Source organism: Magnolia sinica, chromosome 3, assembly GCF_029962835.1.
Source record: "Magnolia sinica isolate HGM2019 chromosome 3, MsV1, whole genome shotgun sequence".
Taxonomy (NCBI): domain Eukaryota; kingdom Viridiplantae; phylum Streptophyta; class Magnoliopsida; order Magnoliales; family Magnoliaceae; genus Magnolia; species Magnolia sinica.
In genome coordinates this window covers 85,441,313-85,456,297 of record NC_080575.1, presented here as the reverse complement: position 1 = coordinate 85,456,297, position 14,985 = coordinate 85,441,313, and the positions used below count along the sequence as shown (strand labels likewise).

Sequence of the window (14,985 nt, the reverse complement as noted above, 5' to 3'; positions counted from 1 at the left end):
CGGATGCTTTTGTTTCTAGGGACAACTGCACGTTGAAGCCGTTGGCCATCGAACTGAGCCTGCCAGCATCCGACGGTGAGGATGGTGAGATCAGTAGAGCTTTCGTTCCTGCTCCTGAGGGAATGGAGAGGGCACCGTGGCAGCTCGCTAAGGCCCATGTAGCCGTTAATGACTCTGGTCACCATCAACTGATAAGCCACTGGTGAGTAACATGTGTGCTTATGGACCGTTGCATTTGTGGGCCTTAATCTGGGTTTCCCATGGCTCAATCCTCATTCCAATCAGACCATCCTAAACCATCCGATCAAGCAATGGGCAATCAGAAAACGTAATGGGCGTTGCCCAGAAAATTCTATCAATCAGGCAGTTAGGATCACCCGAGAAAAGAGATGTTTGCTTCATGGGTAATCCGAGGTGGGGCCCACTTTGAGCTAGAGGCCACAACAAATCTATTGTTTGCATTGGTTTAAAATTTGTGCATGTGGGGCCATATTGCAACGTTTGGTGTATGTGTTTTATGGAGAGGAACAGGAGTGCTAGTCTTAAGAACAGGTTGGGCCCAGCTAGGATTCCTTACATGCTCTTGTACCCGGATACCTCGAAGGTGGGCCCTACAAAGGGAATCACAGCGAAGGGGATTCCAAACAGCGTTTCCATTTGATTGGGATTGGTTTATATCCTATAACTCTGTGTGATTGTATGATTGTGAATTTGGTGTTGTTTCATTGATTATTTTGACGGTTGGGAAGGAGTTTGATTGATGTAATTAGTGTGATGTATTTGAACTGTTACAATGGATCGATTTTGAACTGAGGATGGACATTGGTTTTGAAAATGGAGTACACATAAGAGTTTAGGAATCTTATTTGTAGCTTTCGGTGAATGGGTTTCACATCTGCGGATGGTGAGCATGTACTGTATATGTCATGATGCGGTCGACCAGTCTATTTGCTCATTCTAGATTTTAGTAGTAAAAATGAGTAATTTTCGAGGCTCAAGTGGACCACACCACAAATAATATTGGTACAATGATTCTCACCATTAAAATATTAGTGGTGCTTACATTAATGTTTAATTTTCATCTAATCCCTTCACAAAGTTACACAGGCATGGATGATTAAAAAAAACAAATATCATATTAATTCATATTTTTATGTGACCCAAGGGCTTCAATGGCAGGCGTTCAATCCTCCGCTACCTTTTATAGCGTGGTCCTCTTGATTTTTTAATACGTCTTATTTTTAAGCTCAAGCCTGATGGCTATCTCACCAACTGTACAGACCGCAGGTAACATTCCTCTCCGTCTACCAGACATCAAGTGATAAATAAATGTTCTACTAGTGTAGTAACCGGGGGAATGAGAGTATTATACATCAGTCTCTTCACATAACAAATGGAACTGTGATATGTCAATCAGAACTCTCCATCTAGTGGGCCTCATAATCGATAGTCAATGCTTGGGAAAAGACACTAAATAGTCAATCATCTCTGTCAGTTTATTCACTCATCCGAACTTAATTTTTGACCATTGATATATTTCCTAAGCTACCATATCTTTCAAGGCCACTTTCTAAACAGTTATAGTCATCCGATAGCAGTACCCACTTAGATGAACAGTCACGATTTACACACATGCTCATTTCAAGTGTACCCTTAGAAGATAGCCTATATATTCCCGTTATTCCCACGTGATGGGATGGCTACTGAGGTGGCGTCACCAAGCTCTGTGGACCACATCATAATGCATGTGCTGCATCGATGCCGTCCAACCGTTTGTAGAGATAGTTTCATGGCGTTACAGAGAGAATGAAATAGATCTAAAGTTCAGTTAAAGAAAAAAAATGATATTCTGACTTGGTATTATAATCCATACACTGGCACTAGAAATTGATTTACATGGCATGCATTTAACATATATTGAACTGTTGAAATTGTGGAACATGCTTGAGATGTTTTCTTCATAGAATGTTACGTCAATTTCATCACAGGAATGCACGATTTATGGAAAATTAATAAACGGATGTACTGAAAAATAACAATTAATAAGACGAGAGAAGAGTGGTATGGTTGATCCAAACTGTCCATCTTGTAATCTCCATCAAAAATCACGTATTTGGTAAAAATAAAATCTAATCGATTGACCTATTCATAAGGAATTTGTCCATAAAATAGACGGTCCAAGACTTATAGGGATTGTGATTGATGTCTAAAACTGTTCCATAAGATTAATGTTTTGTTAACCACACATCTAAGCTCGCAATCATAATCTGCGCGGTCTACTTGAATGACTTGTATTCCAAGTCTCCAATTTTAAGTGCCTGCATATCATTCATCATTATGCTGAGTATATATATATATATATATATATATATATATATATATATATATATATATATATATATATATATATATATATTCTCGAAAAGTACGCCGTTAGATAAAGTAGTATAGCAGTCCAAATCCCAGACATTTAACTGATGAGCTGACCGTAGGCTTCGTAGGGCCCGATATGTGGGCCCCACAGAACCTGATTGTTTTCTGCATAGATACATCTGACACGTGTGCCGTACGCGTATTCCAACACGTTTCGGATCCTCACGGAATCACCTACGTATAAGTACGACTATACGTGCGAAAGTGGAAACTTCAGCACTCACTCGCTCTTCCTCTCTTCTCTTCTCTTTTCATCTTTCCTTCCAAGAAAACCAGAAAAAGGAAGATTGAAAGATTGAAAGAGAGATGGGGAAGAGAAAATTTCCAATGGCAAAAATCGAAAAGAAATCCTCTCTTCTCGTTTCTTTCTCGAAAAGAAGACAGGGTCTTTTCAAGAAAGCTTTTGACCTATGCTCTCTCACAGGCTCCCACATTGCCATTCTCGCTTTCTCTCCAGCCGGTAATCCCTTCACCTTCGGTCATCCATCCTTCGATTCCGTCATCGATCGGTACGTCGAACAATGCAGCGGCAGCAACGGCCACTTTCCCTCTCCTTCTTCCTCATCGGCACTTGGATCATCTCATTCTATTGCCTATCTCGACGGTTTAAATCAACGTCTTTTCGACATCCAGAGGCAGCTCGATGAAAATGTGGAGAAGAATCGTCGACTGAAGGAAGGAAACCCTAAATGGGGATGGTGGGATTTGGATGTCGAGGATCTAGATGTGGGCCAACTGGAGACGTTTCTATCAGAATTGCAAAAATTCAGGGAAGTTGTGGCATCACGCGTTGTGGAGACTGTTTCTAAGGAGGTTTTGGAGAAGAAGAAAGTTGCACGTGACATGAAGGCTTCTGAGGGTTTAGAGGAGGAGGAGGTAGGGTTTTCGAATATGGTTTCACGTGACATGAAGGCTTCTGAAGGTTTGGAGAAAGAGGAGGTAGGGTTTTCGAATATGGTTTCACGTGACATGAAGGCTTCTGAGGGTTTGGAGGAGGAGGAGGAGGTATGGTTTTGGGATATGGTTTCACGTGACATGAAGGCTTCTTCGAGCAAGAAGGATTTAGAAGAAGAGGTTGGGTTTTGGGGTAAGCAGTGTTTGAAGGAGGAGGCTGGGTTTTGGGATAAACAGGGTCTGGAAGAGAAGGCTGGGTTTGGGAGTTCCAAGAACAGCATTTGGATTGGAGATGAAGAATTTTTATTCTAAAAGGGTGTCAAGGTGATTTTCTTCTTTTATTTTTTTTATTTTTTATTTTTTTATTTGGAGGTGGATTATTTTATTTCATCACCTTGTTTTATTGTTTTATTGTTTTATTATTACTGTGAATATATAATAAAATGTCTATCAAAAGTTCAAATGAGTTCACCTTTTCCTCTAATAAATTTATTATGTGTAGGGTCTGAATCAGAGTTCATACACCATATCTACCTGTAGGGCTACTTGTGTTGAATTGGGACACGTAGTCAAATTCATTCATCTAAACCGTTGATCACCAGTTTCAGCACAGATCACACCTATCCAATGAATATAAACCATTCGATCAATGGTTTTTAATATCGGTGGTTAAGATAATTTACAAGAATAAATCCAATCAACAATTTGATCCATCTATTTGTTAGGACCCACCATGAATAATTGTCAAGAAATCAAAGCCATCCCATCCATTAATAACCTTAAAAAGACAATGCAAAAATCATGGATGTATTGGATCATCTGATCAGGATGATATTTGTGTAGTAGCCTATGAAATATGTTTTGTACTTAAAAGGACCATTCATACATTTAAGCTAGTACCCCTTATATATAGGTTTCACCTGGATTATTTATAGCCACGTATGCAATTTCTAAGTACCTGCATATCTTCTATCACCAAGCATGAGTACCAGAGATTCTCCCAAAAAGTAGGGGTTAGGCAAAGATCACTACAAGAAAATGGGCCATAGCTGACCGATGCGGATAGCCGTTGTTGGCGGCTAGTTTTAACGGCCGCCAGCAAGGGGTTACATATGTATATATATTAAAAAAAAAAAAACAAAGCCCTAACCCTCTCTCAAAAGGCGCTGCTCGCTCTCCCTCCCTCTCTCTGCCTCTCCCTCTCCCTCTCCCTTTCCCTCTCCGCTCGCTCTCTCCCTCCCTCTCCCTCTCACTCTCTCTCTCTCTCTCTCTCTCTCTCTCTCTCTCTCCTCGGCCCTCTGTTGCAGTTCAACCTTCAGCTGCTCGTGAATCTCGGATTCTTAGGTATGATGTAAGGCTTTTCCCCTCTTGTTGTTGCTTTCTGCAATTTAGAATACCTGATTAGGAACATGCATTGTTGAATCCGTAATTAGGGATTTGTATAACAAATTCCTAATTAGGGATTTGCATTGTCGAAACCCTTTTTAGGGTTGACATGCACTTTTTGAATTAGACATTAGGGGTGGTGATGGGTTAGCAATCAGGCTAAGATAGTATTTGATCAGTCTATAGAGCATTGAAGATGTCAAGGTGGAGCTGCTGTCTCGAGCAGGTCTGCCAAGTCTATCTTGGGTAACATCTTAATTATTATAACAGTCAATTCCATTTTTGAAATCCTATTTTCTATAGCAAGGATGAAAATTCTCATTAGTGGGCCGCTACCATGCACAAAATGCTCATCCAGTCATCTATCCTTGTGGCAGGTACAACAATCAAGGATGAGCGTGCACAAAATTTTATAATCGATGTTTAAAGATTTCATTATCAGTCAATGTCTGCTAATTGTTCAAACATGCAGAAAGTAGCAAGAGGAGGATGGGCACAGGATAGCTTATGTTTCCAATCTCTAAATTGAAAGAAGCCTGTCCAAGGTATGGATGACAATCTCATTCTATTTGGTCCGAGCTAGGGTAATTCATGTAGAGACATGCAGGACTGGATAATGTGAATGAGTTCCACAACATTCATCAGGTACACTACCTTATGCTCACCTTGAAAATAAAAAAATTATGTTGGCCCGAAATTCAGGTATACCACACCATAGGGAAGGGTTGGGATGTGGATGCCAACCATTTTTTTTCTCCAACATAAATGCTACTCTTTATTAATCAAAAGTAAAGCGCAAGCACTCCCAAATGATACATTCGGGCAGCCTGAAAACACAAAAAGCTGCCATGGGCAGCCTATCATATTGGAAGGCTCAAACGAGCACACAAAAGGAAAAAACAACAGGACAACTGGGCTTCACTTCTCTCCGATGTTCACCAGGCCATAGCGATCAAGAAAAGGATACCTCGGGTAGCTCGAGGAAGCTTGCTAGGAGACTGGAAATGCCTACTCGATTGGGACTCACTACCTGAGCGAGCCAGGCTGTCTGCGACCCCATTCACCTCCCTAGGCGCAAAAGAGATGGTGACATTGACATTTCTCACAAGGGTGGCTACCTGGGCCCACTAGTACCATATATTCGAGCTCGCCGTGTGGTCCTTATTAAGAATATGAACCACAGTCTTCGAGTCACTCTCTACTATCACCTTAGAGAAGCCCCTGGCAGCGCAGAGGAGATACCCTCCACAATGGCTTTAACTTCAGCTCAGTCATTCATACCCAGCCCAAAACTGCTGGAAAACACAAACAAGAACTCACCATCCTTCCCTCTATATACTCTTCCCCACCCGAGGGCTGCGGATTTCCCCTAGCGGACCCATCGACATTAATTTTTACCAATCAAGGTTTAGTTTTTTCACATCGAGGAGATTTTTAGGGCAATGTCATTCATTGGGGAGCCCATCCGGTCAATGGTCTGAATCACCCAACCATGGACTGCAGTTGTGCAAACTAGGGGTTCGAGGATCCTATGCATATCTTCAAGTTGAGGATCATGTACTTCCTCATTGGATCTACCTCAAGGTATTCCGTAATGGTAACGATAGCTGTAACAGCCACCACCATTACCTTTACTGTATGGGTCGTAATGGCCTTTATGGTCTTTTATATATATATATATATATATATATATATATATATTCTTTAATTGAAAACAAAAACCCCAAAAAACTAGTATCTACCCCATAACAGACTATTATGGGTCCTTTATGGGGCGTAGTAGGCCATAACGGTAGTTAGTAGTTGTAGTTCATTTTTCCCATAATCGCTGTTACGACCCGTAACGTGTAATGGTTATCACCATTACCTTAACATAACGTCTGTTATGGCACACCAACTCTATATATCTATGCGGCTTGTGAAATAAGGACTAATGCTTTATTATTTATCTTCTTATTTGTTTTTCTCTTTACAATGTGATGTTACTCATCTTAGGGACGAGCTGGGAGTTGGTGTTTGATGTTCTTGATAATTTCAATTTTCTTCTCAGCAAACATTGTCATTGGATCAGGATCGCTCCTTGGAAGGCTTTTATCTCTTCCTTTGATTGGTAAAAAAGGAAGTGATACGAAGAACATTCCACTTTCTCTTAGCCCATTACAGGTAAGTGTCATACATGGCTTTTTCTATTCTTTGGGTGAAGCACTTCATTTGTTCCTTGGATGAGATTATGAATAGATAGGTTACATCAAGAAACTGAAGCAAGCCATATGGATTTTACAAGTATTTTAAAATTTTGAATGTTTTCTTCGTGGGTGCTTTCCGAACCAGTAGCAGGATCAAACTCGGTTGATACAGAATCAACACCCCTAAATGTGTATGTTTTTGTATTGTGGTCGCTGGGTGAGTCATGCACCAAAATGTTCTTCTGGTAGTCAGAATTGAACTTGCTGAAAAAGTTGCTCTGTTGCCTTCTCATTCACTGTCACTTCAGCTCCCATGCTTTTTCTCCATTGAAATTTTGGCTCTGTAACTTTACTTTTTACTAATAAATGATTTACCATGTAGGAAGAAAGATTGAGGAATCTGCAGCAGAGGCTGGAGGTTCCTTTTGATGGTACTCGTCTAGAGCATCAAGTAAGCCATCTTCCTAAACTTTTCACTGACTTCTATACCATGTTGTATGCATTGTTATTCAACAAAGGAAATGGTGATAGTAACGACCACACCATTACGGGCCATTTGGCCTTTCTATATATATATATATATATATATATATATATATATATATATATATACACACACACACGCACACACACACACATTGGGCCCAAATGAGCCCACCCATGATCAACAAAGGTTGTTGGACTGAGGGTCCGGCATGGATTGCACATGGCCCCAATAAGCACACCCTGATTAGATAATCAGAGACCCAAATAAGGGCCGAGAAAATTGATGGTAATTAAGGCCAGTTCTGTTCTTACCATCCATTTTGCCTGCCCTCAATTGTATGGTTGTGATTATCCGATCATGATTATTCTTGGTTCATGTGCATCTACACTGGGTTCTTATCCAACATGGTTGTGGATTGTAGCCCTCTTGGATGCAACCTTTATTGCAATAAAATCATGAACTTGGTTTTTGTTTTTTAACTTATTGGGTTCTGTGGGATGTTTGGAGGCCATGATATTGTGGACAAATCAACAGATTTCCTCCATTGATATAGAAACCAGTTCAAGCCTGATTAGATACCATTTATGTCCCAACAAGGGCAGTATTCATTTTTATCCAATATTCATCCAAACACACCATTAGATCTAACACACTAGCAACCATGAAAATGTGATTTTTTAAGGCAGGATTCATTCCAGAGGCTGTTGCACAAGCAAGAAGGGAGAAGGGCAGAATGGGAAATCCCTTTGCCATAGCTGGAATAAATATTTCTTTTATGCTGGCACAAATGTTGGACTTGCAATCAGTACAGGGTTCTCAATTTTGGAAGCTGATGATTAATTGGGTCACGAGTCTCAACATATGTACAGTATTTGATGAGGTTCCCAGTTCGTGGGCTCCACGGTTCAATGAATCTGGATTTTGGGGGCCACTATGGATATGGGATGGCCCAAAAATCTTTCAGATAGGAAGATCCTATCTCTATGATTGGTAGCTTACAAGTAGATATTAAGAAAAGAAAAGAAAAATACAGTAACAGTATGCATTCAACGAGGAAAGGCCAAAGATCAAAAGAGCATATGATAGTAGATTTTTGGGGTGTAACCCATCCAAAGTGGGGCCCATCAGATTGAATGTGTAAAAATATGTAGTTTTACTATTAAAACTGCCTGGACCCAACCCAAAACCTGACTAGACCGATTTTTAACTGGATCCAAAAAGTTGAGACCCAAACCTGGCCTGATTCCTTAATGGGTCCAACAAATTGGATCCGGACCCATTAAAATCGGGTCGGGTTGATTGGGTACCCACAGTTCCTGGTACCATTGACAACCCACAGTTCCTGGTACCATTGACAGCCCTACAAACAGGGCCTTAGTGTTCTTGTGACTATGTTCATTGAAAACGAAAATAAACGTATGATTGGAACTTTCTTGCAGGGCAGGCCAACTTCATTGGCAGGGGTTCGCTTTCTAGAGCTGCTTGGAGAGGATGAAATGGCATTCAATAACCTCTACTGTGTGTCATTTCAGATGATGGATGCTCAATGGCTTGCGAAGCGTGCTTCTTATATGGAATTCAATGTAAGCACCGTGACACTCCATTTCATTGACAGTGGCTTCTTATCGGGCATACAAATGGCATAAATCGGTATCTATAGATGTCCAAATTGTGGGTCCTATTGTAGATGGAGCATATCCTGTAAATCACATCAAACGTGCAGGAGTAGTGTTTTGAATCTTTCCACAGTTTCAAATTTTTTTGCCGTGTTTATTTAGCCTGATGAGTGATACAATCAAGTATGATATTTATAAACACATAATAACATTCTGGATAAGTACAGACCATCAGTCCGTTGTGTCCCACTGTATGCATTGCAAAGATGCTGGCCACATAGGGGTGGCAATGGACCAGGTAGACCCAACAGGGACCCAAGCTCAGCCTGAGTATGGCTATAGCTGAATGAGTGTGGGTGTAGGTTTGGTTTTAATTTGAGCCTGATTAATAACTGGACTGGGTACGAGCTTATGCTTGGCCGAACCAAACCCAGCCATGTAGAACAGTTCTGCAGTCCTTGAGTCCCAATTCTTTTCTTCTTCTTCTTCTTCTTCTTCTTCTTTTTCCTGTCTTCCTAGAAATTTCTGATAGCCCTTTACCAGCAATTACATTTATCACATGGCTATATGTGGATAAATGTGATCCAGCCATTCCATTGTTTCTGAAATTTTCAGAATACACCAAGAAGAAGTCATCTGCCGAATCGGCCTTTAATGACCCTTTTAGGACTCCTATCATTTGACTTTCTAGTTAGAATAAAGAAGCCCCCAATCCTAGAAATCTTATAATCTCTTCTTCCAAAGAATTCTAATTTCCATTATGACAAACATGTTTAGTGGTCTCGACAGCATAAAGAAGCACATTTTAAGTGTCTGCAATAAAATATTTGATAAATACTATGGCTGAGACTTGGCCTGCCATTTTTTCACACTGTTACAAGATCTGTAAATTTTATAGCTGATTCTCTTGCTAAAGATGGAGTGTCTAAACCATCTCTTGTAATTGACAACAGATATCCATTGTCTTAATGGATAGTTGGCTTTTCTCTTAGTCTTAAGAAGAAAAGTCGAGTAGTCCATAAAAAATTAACAAGTAAAATAAGCTTCCATTGTTTTCAATTGATTTGGTTAATAAATTGTTATTGTCCAAGTACCTTAAAACAATGCGCTAATGATGCCATACGGTTCCATGAATCAGCTCAAGCTTGAGACCCTAAACAATGCGCTAATGATTTAGTTTAAATTTCTTTAGAACAACAGCCCGTTTGGTAGAAAAGGTAACACCTCTAGCCGTGCTCTCTGAGCAGTAGCTCCTTTGGAGCTCGCTTTCACGTTGACCCAAGGGTCTTAGCGTTGAACTACCAGATCTGCCCATTGAGTCTAAAAGAGAGACGCATTGTTTTTTGTTTTTTTTTTTTTATTAGTCTTATTTTATGCTTATACCTATGAAGACATTTAATTTAATAGATTTGATATTGAATTTGGTATGCTTAATTTATATTTTGTTGCTTCATTTATATACTTTCCTAGATGACCAACTTGTAACTCCTCAGAACCCGCTTTGCCGTAAGACATTATGGTGCATGACGGTTCCCAGCAGGTTAAGTTGCAAGTTATTATGCAGAGTTGGTTGGATATCTTCCATTTTTGTATTGGCCCAGGTGGTGCATTTTGTCTTTTGGTATTGGTCTCATGACAGGTTTGGTCTGCATCTTCGCCGATTTGTTGGTGCAATTTTTTTGGGTTTCTTTGAGTTTGACGTATTTTGTTACTTTGTTGGTTTGAAGATTGCTTGGGTATTGATTTCCTTGTGCAGGTATTGGGCTTAGGGTTTGATTTCCTTGCGCAGGTATTGTTTACCTTTTTTTTCTGACTTCAAAAAAAAAAAAAAAAAAAAAAAAATCTTTCTTTAGAGTTTTGTTTGCATATAAAGATTCCATCAAAGAGCCAGTTTGATGTACCAATTTCTTCTTGTCTTGGCCTAAGGATTTTAGAGGCACCAGGGACTTCGATTTGATTTGTTTTGATTTCTGGCCATAATCTTCTAGTTTTCCGTCTAAGGGATTGGATTGATCTTCTAGAGGTATACAGTGATCACGATTTCTGTATAACTTTGCAATAGTAGGCCTTGGTTACTGCATTTAACGTGTTTGCTTGATGGCTTAAATGTATCCAACTCAGTTTTATCCATGATTTAATCAAATCTGTAATGTGATGGTTCTTCTATTGGTACGTGTGTCCCATTTGTCATTTCTTTATAAATTTTAACATATTATCCTTCATGGGAAGTGAGAAATTGGAGGATAGTCCCAATGCACTAGAATTTAAAATGGTAGTTAGTATCCTGATGTACCCATTTCGTACACGGGGGGCTCATTATCATTGATCCACAATATTGATCTTGTGGGATCCATTGCAGATTGAGGATGAGCCAGGCTCTTCCAGATTGAGAGACTGTAACCATTTTTGGGCATGGTCCAATGACAGTGAGTAATAGTGTATATTACATTCTGTTTTTGGATTTTTGGTAATTGGCATTTTTTTTTTATACGAGGTTTGCCATCTCGTGCACAATATGAAAGGCGGATGTTGATGCAGCAGAAATAGTCATGGCTGGAGCCAGGTGTGAAAATGGTAGTAAAGTGGAACAGGTAAGAAATGGCCTTCATATTGTTATATTTAACATTGTCGCTTTGTGGAATAAAACTGCAAATCCCATATAAAAGAGAGGATATGTGGCTATTAGAGTCTTTTTTCTTCACTTTGAAACTGGACTTTATGGAGGATGCATTTTCTTAGAAAAAGTACAAAATTTGTTAGAAGTCTTTGAGATGTGTTTTTTATTGTGGATATTTTGGTTTTACATTTCATGCTACACCTGATGCAGTCCTCTGGCTTAGTTTCTTCCAAGAGAACTGATAAATGTGTAGCGTTGGAAATACTTCTAATTCTTTGCACATATGTTGGCAGTAATCAAAGTTCAGGACTTTTCTTCTTCATCTGCTTCTTCTTCTTTCGAGCTTCTCTTGATAAATGCTTCTTATAACTCTCCATATGTGTAAATAATCTGCTTATCAATTTTGTAAAGAAGTGGACAGCCCGTAGTACAATACAGGCAAATTTACTTGTGTAGACAGCTAGATCAGAATAATGCGGTCTTTTCTTTTTGTGTATTTTCCTGCAGTAAGCATTATATTATATTTTTGTTTCTTTCTAGGTGCTTGTGTATAGTTTGCAAATCATGGCATGTCTTTGTGGAATTTTCAGTGAGTGGGAATGAGCTAAGTGAGACATCATCCAAAAAAAGAAAGCTCCGCATGGATGAGCACATCTCTCATGGGAAGGCAGAGCTTTTGCCTTGATCAATGGAAGGGATTGCAGTAACATCCCTCCAAATCATGTACATCCATTGGAGCAAAGCCACGCATCCAGAATAACTCAATCAACTGTTTTGGTTTTCAATACATTTCTTTCTTTCTTTAGGAGTGTTTTAGTTTTACAGAAAGAAGAGCAAGGTTAAGAACAGGTAATTCACCTTTGATCAGCTCACTGTTTGCTATGATATCGCAGAAGATTAAGGTAGATTCTAAATCCAAAGTTCCAAATTATAGTATCAATGTCGTAGGTCTGACTGTATAACATGGGAGTGTATGCATAAGCATGTTAGCCTGTTCTGTCTACATTATTGATCACCCGAAATTGCTGGGTTGTTGGCACAAGGAGCTATTCTTCTGTTTATGCATCCAAGCAACTTAAGTCTAGGGAGAAATTTAAACATCATAGTTAGCGTAGGATGCTGTTGTATTCAGCAGTTGATGTTCTGTGAACATTCAGCAAACTCAGAATCCACAATCGTGTTTATAAATCGACCTTATGAACAGACTAAACATCACGGTGCGCCCTAAGAAGGTTTCCACCGTGGAGGACATACCTTCAGGTCCACTCGAGCAGATCTGTTTCCTTTTTGGGCTCTTGCCCTAAAATGATCTTTTAAAATGGATGGACGGCTTGGATAAAACATATATAGTGGGCCTCACAGATCATTAATTTAAAACCAAACTTACTTATATCAAATAAAGTACTTATCGACTGCTGTAAATAGAAAAAGTAACTTATTTGGTGGTATTCAAACGGATCCTAAAACAAAACAAAACAAAACAATGTAGTTTTTCTTCCAAACACCATACTTGAAAGGATATCTGAAATTCAGTTTTTCAAATTTGCAGGTTGGGAACTTCATGCACTATATAAGCCGATTTTTGGCGGGCTTTACAATCGGATTCATTCGCATTTGGCAAATTAGCTTGGTGACATTATCGATAGTCCCCTTGATTGCGATTGCAGGTGGAATATATGCATACATTGCCACTGGCCTGATTGCAAGAGTACAGAAATCCTATGTGAAGGTGCGAGAAATCGCAGAAGAGGTCCTACCCACATTCCCTTTTACATTTCCTTCCACTGCATGAGCTATGTTTGGGCCTGATATTTCAGTGCTTGGAACCTTGTATCCTAACTGCCAGCTTCTAGCAGTATCAATGTATCATACAAATTGAATTCATAAACAAATGAGTTATGACTAACATAAATAAGAGAAATGTATCATAAGCTATATGGAAAAATGGCGTTCATGATTCAAAATTGCCCATGCCATGGATACTATGCTACACAGGGTTCATAATCAAAACTAACCTGGGGTCCACATGTTCACTACTGGTCCATTTGAATGGTGATTTCATAAGTCATTAGCGGTGATCTTGTAGATTTTATTTTGTTGATGTTATTTTGATAGTTAAGAGGTGTTATTTTAATAAACCTTAAATGTTATTTCATTGTTGAATATTTGAATTTATATATTAATTACTTATTGTTAGTGCTAACCTGGTTAGGCATGCAACTTGAATTGTGTTGGGCTTGAGTTGGGTTTGGGAGTGGGCAAACTCATCTTGAGGTTGGGTTGAGTTTGAGTAGACCCTCGACAAAAACTAATCCAACCGAGTTGAACCCCGACTCTACTCAATTCACCATGTGCCCATGGTTTTATCTATCTAGATTGGTTAATGGGTTGCAATACCCAAGAGGGGTCCGGGTAGACGGATTTCAGCTTTCTTTTAATTCAAGTGCTGGTTTCACAGGCTATGGCGAATGTCCGAACTGTCCAGGCGTTTGCTGGGGAAGAGAAAGCTGTAAAATCCTATAGGGATGCTCTTCAAAAGACACACACTTATGGGAAGAAAGGAGGATTGGCAAAGGGTCTGGGGCTGATGTCTTTTACTGCTACACAGCTCACCAAATATCGACAGAAGAAACCAGTCCCTTGGAAACAATGGCAATCATTGGCAACAAGGAGATCATTGATATTAACCAAGGTATGTTAGCTGCTTAGACTGGTGTTAAAAAAAAAAAAAAGGCATGCAACTTGATTTGTGTTGGGCTTGAGTTGGTTTGAGAGTGGGCAAACTCATCTTGAGGTTGGGTTGAGTTTGAGTAGACCCTCGACAAAAACTAATCCAATCGAGTTGAACCCCGACCCTACTCAATTCACCATGTGCCCATGGTTTTATCTTCTAGATTGGTTAATGGGTTGCAATACCCAAGAATGGTCCGGGTAGACGGATTTCAGCTTTCTTTTAATTCAAGTGCTGGTTTCACAGGCTATAGCGAATGTCCGAACTGTCCAGGCGTTTGCTGGGGAAGAGAAAGCTGTAAAATCCTATAGGGATGCTCTTCAAAAGACATACACTTATGGGAAGAAAGGAGGATTGGCAAAGGGTCTGGGGCTGATGTCTTTTACTGCTACACAGCTCACCAAATATCGACAGAAGAAACCAGTCCCTTGGAAACAATGGCAATCATTGGCAACAAGGAGATCATTGATATTAACCAAGGTATGTTAGCTGCTTAGACTGGTGTAAAAAAAAAAAGAAAAAGGCATGCAACTTGATTTGTGTTGGGCTTGAGTTGGTTTGGGAGTGGGCAAACTCATCTTGAGGTTGGGTTGAGTTTGAGTAGACCCTCGACAAAAACTAATCCAATCGAGTTG

The 14,985-nt window shown here is 39.7% G+C and overlaps 3 protein-coding genes across 3 annotated transcripts; all 3 read left to right on the top strand.

Moving 5' to 3' along the window:
- The first annotated feature begins 2,688 nt into the window (after positions 1–2,688).
- LOC131238608 (agamous-like MADS-box protein AGL61) lies at positions 2,689–5,402 on the top strand. The gene is made up of 2 exons (XM_058236257.1): positions 2,689–3,651; positions 5,186–5,402. The coding sequence occupies exon 1, from the start codon at positions 2,740–2,742 to the stop codon at positions 3,637–3,639; it is 900 nt and encodes a 299-aa protein (XP_058092240.1). The 5' UTR covers positions 2,689–2,739; the 3' UTR covers positions 3,640–3,651; positions 5,186–5,402.
- A 1,315-nt stretch (positions 5,403–6,717) lies between these two features.
- LOC131238607 (uncharacterized) lies at positions 6,718–9,047 on the top strand. Its single transcript, XM_058236256.1, has 4 exons — positions 6,718–6,876; positions 7,282–7,350; positions 8,069–8,191; positions 8,826–9,047. The coding sequence occupies exons 1-4, from the start codon at positions 6,733–6,735 to the stop codon at positions 9,030–9,032; spliced, it is 543 nt and encodes a 180-aa protein (XP_058092239.1). The 5' UTR covers positions 6,718–6,732; the 3' UTR covers positions 9,033–9,047.
- A 1,805-nt stretch (positions 9,048–10,852) lies between these two features.
- Positions 10,853–14,872, top strand: LOC131238606 (ABC transporter B family member 10-like). Its single transcript, XM_058236255.1, has 3 exons — positions 10,853–12,521; positions 13,169–13,369; positions 14,597–14,872. The coding sequence occupies exons 1-3, from the start codon at positions 12,501–12,503 to the stop codon at positions 14,837–14,839; spliced, it is 465 nt and encodes a 154-aa protein (XP_058092238.1). The 5' UTR covers positions 10,853–12,500; the 3' UTR covers positions 14,840–14,872.
- Positions 14,873–14,985: the final 113 nt, after the last annotated feature.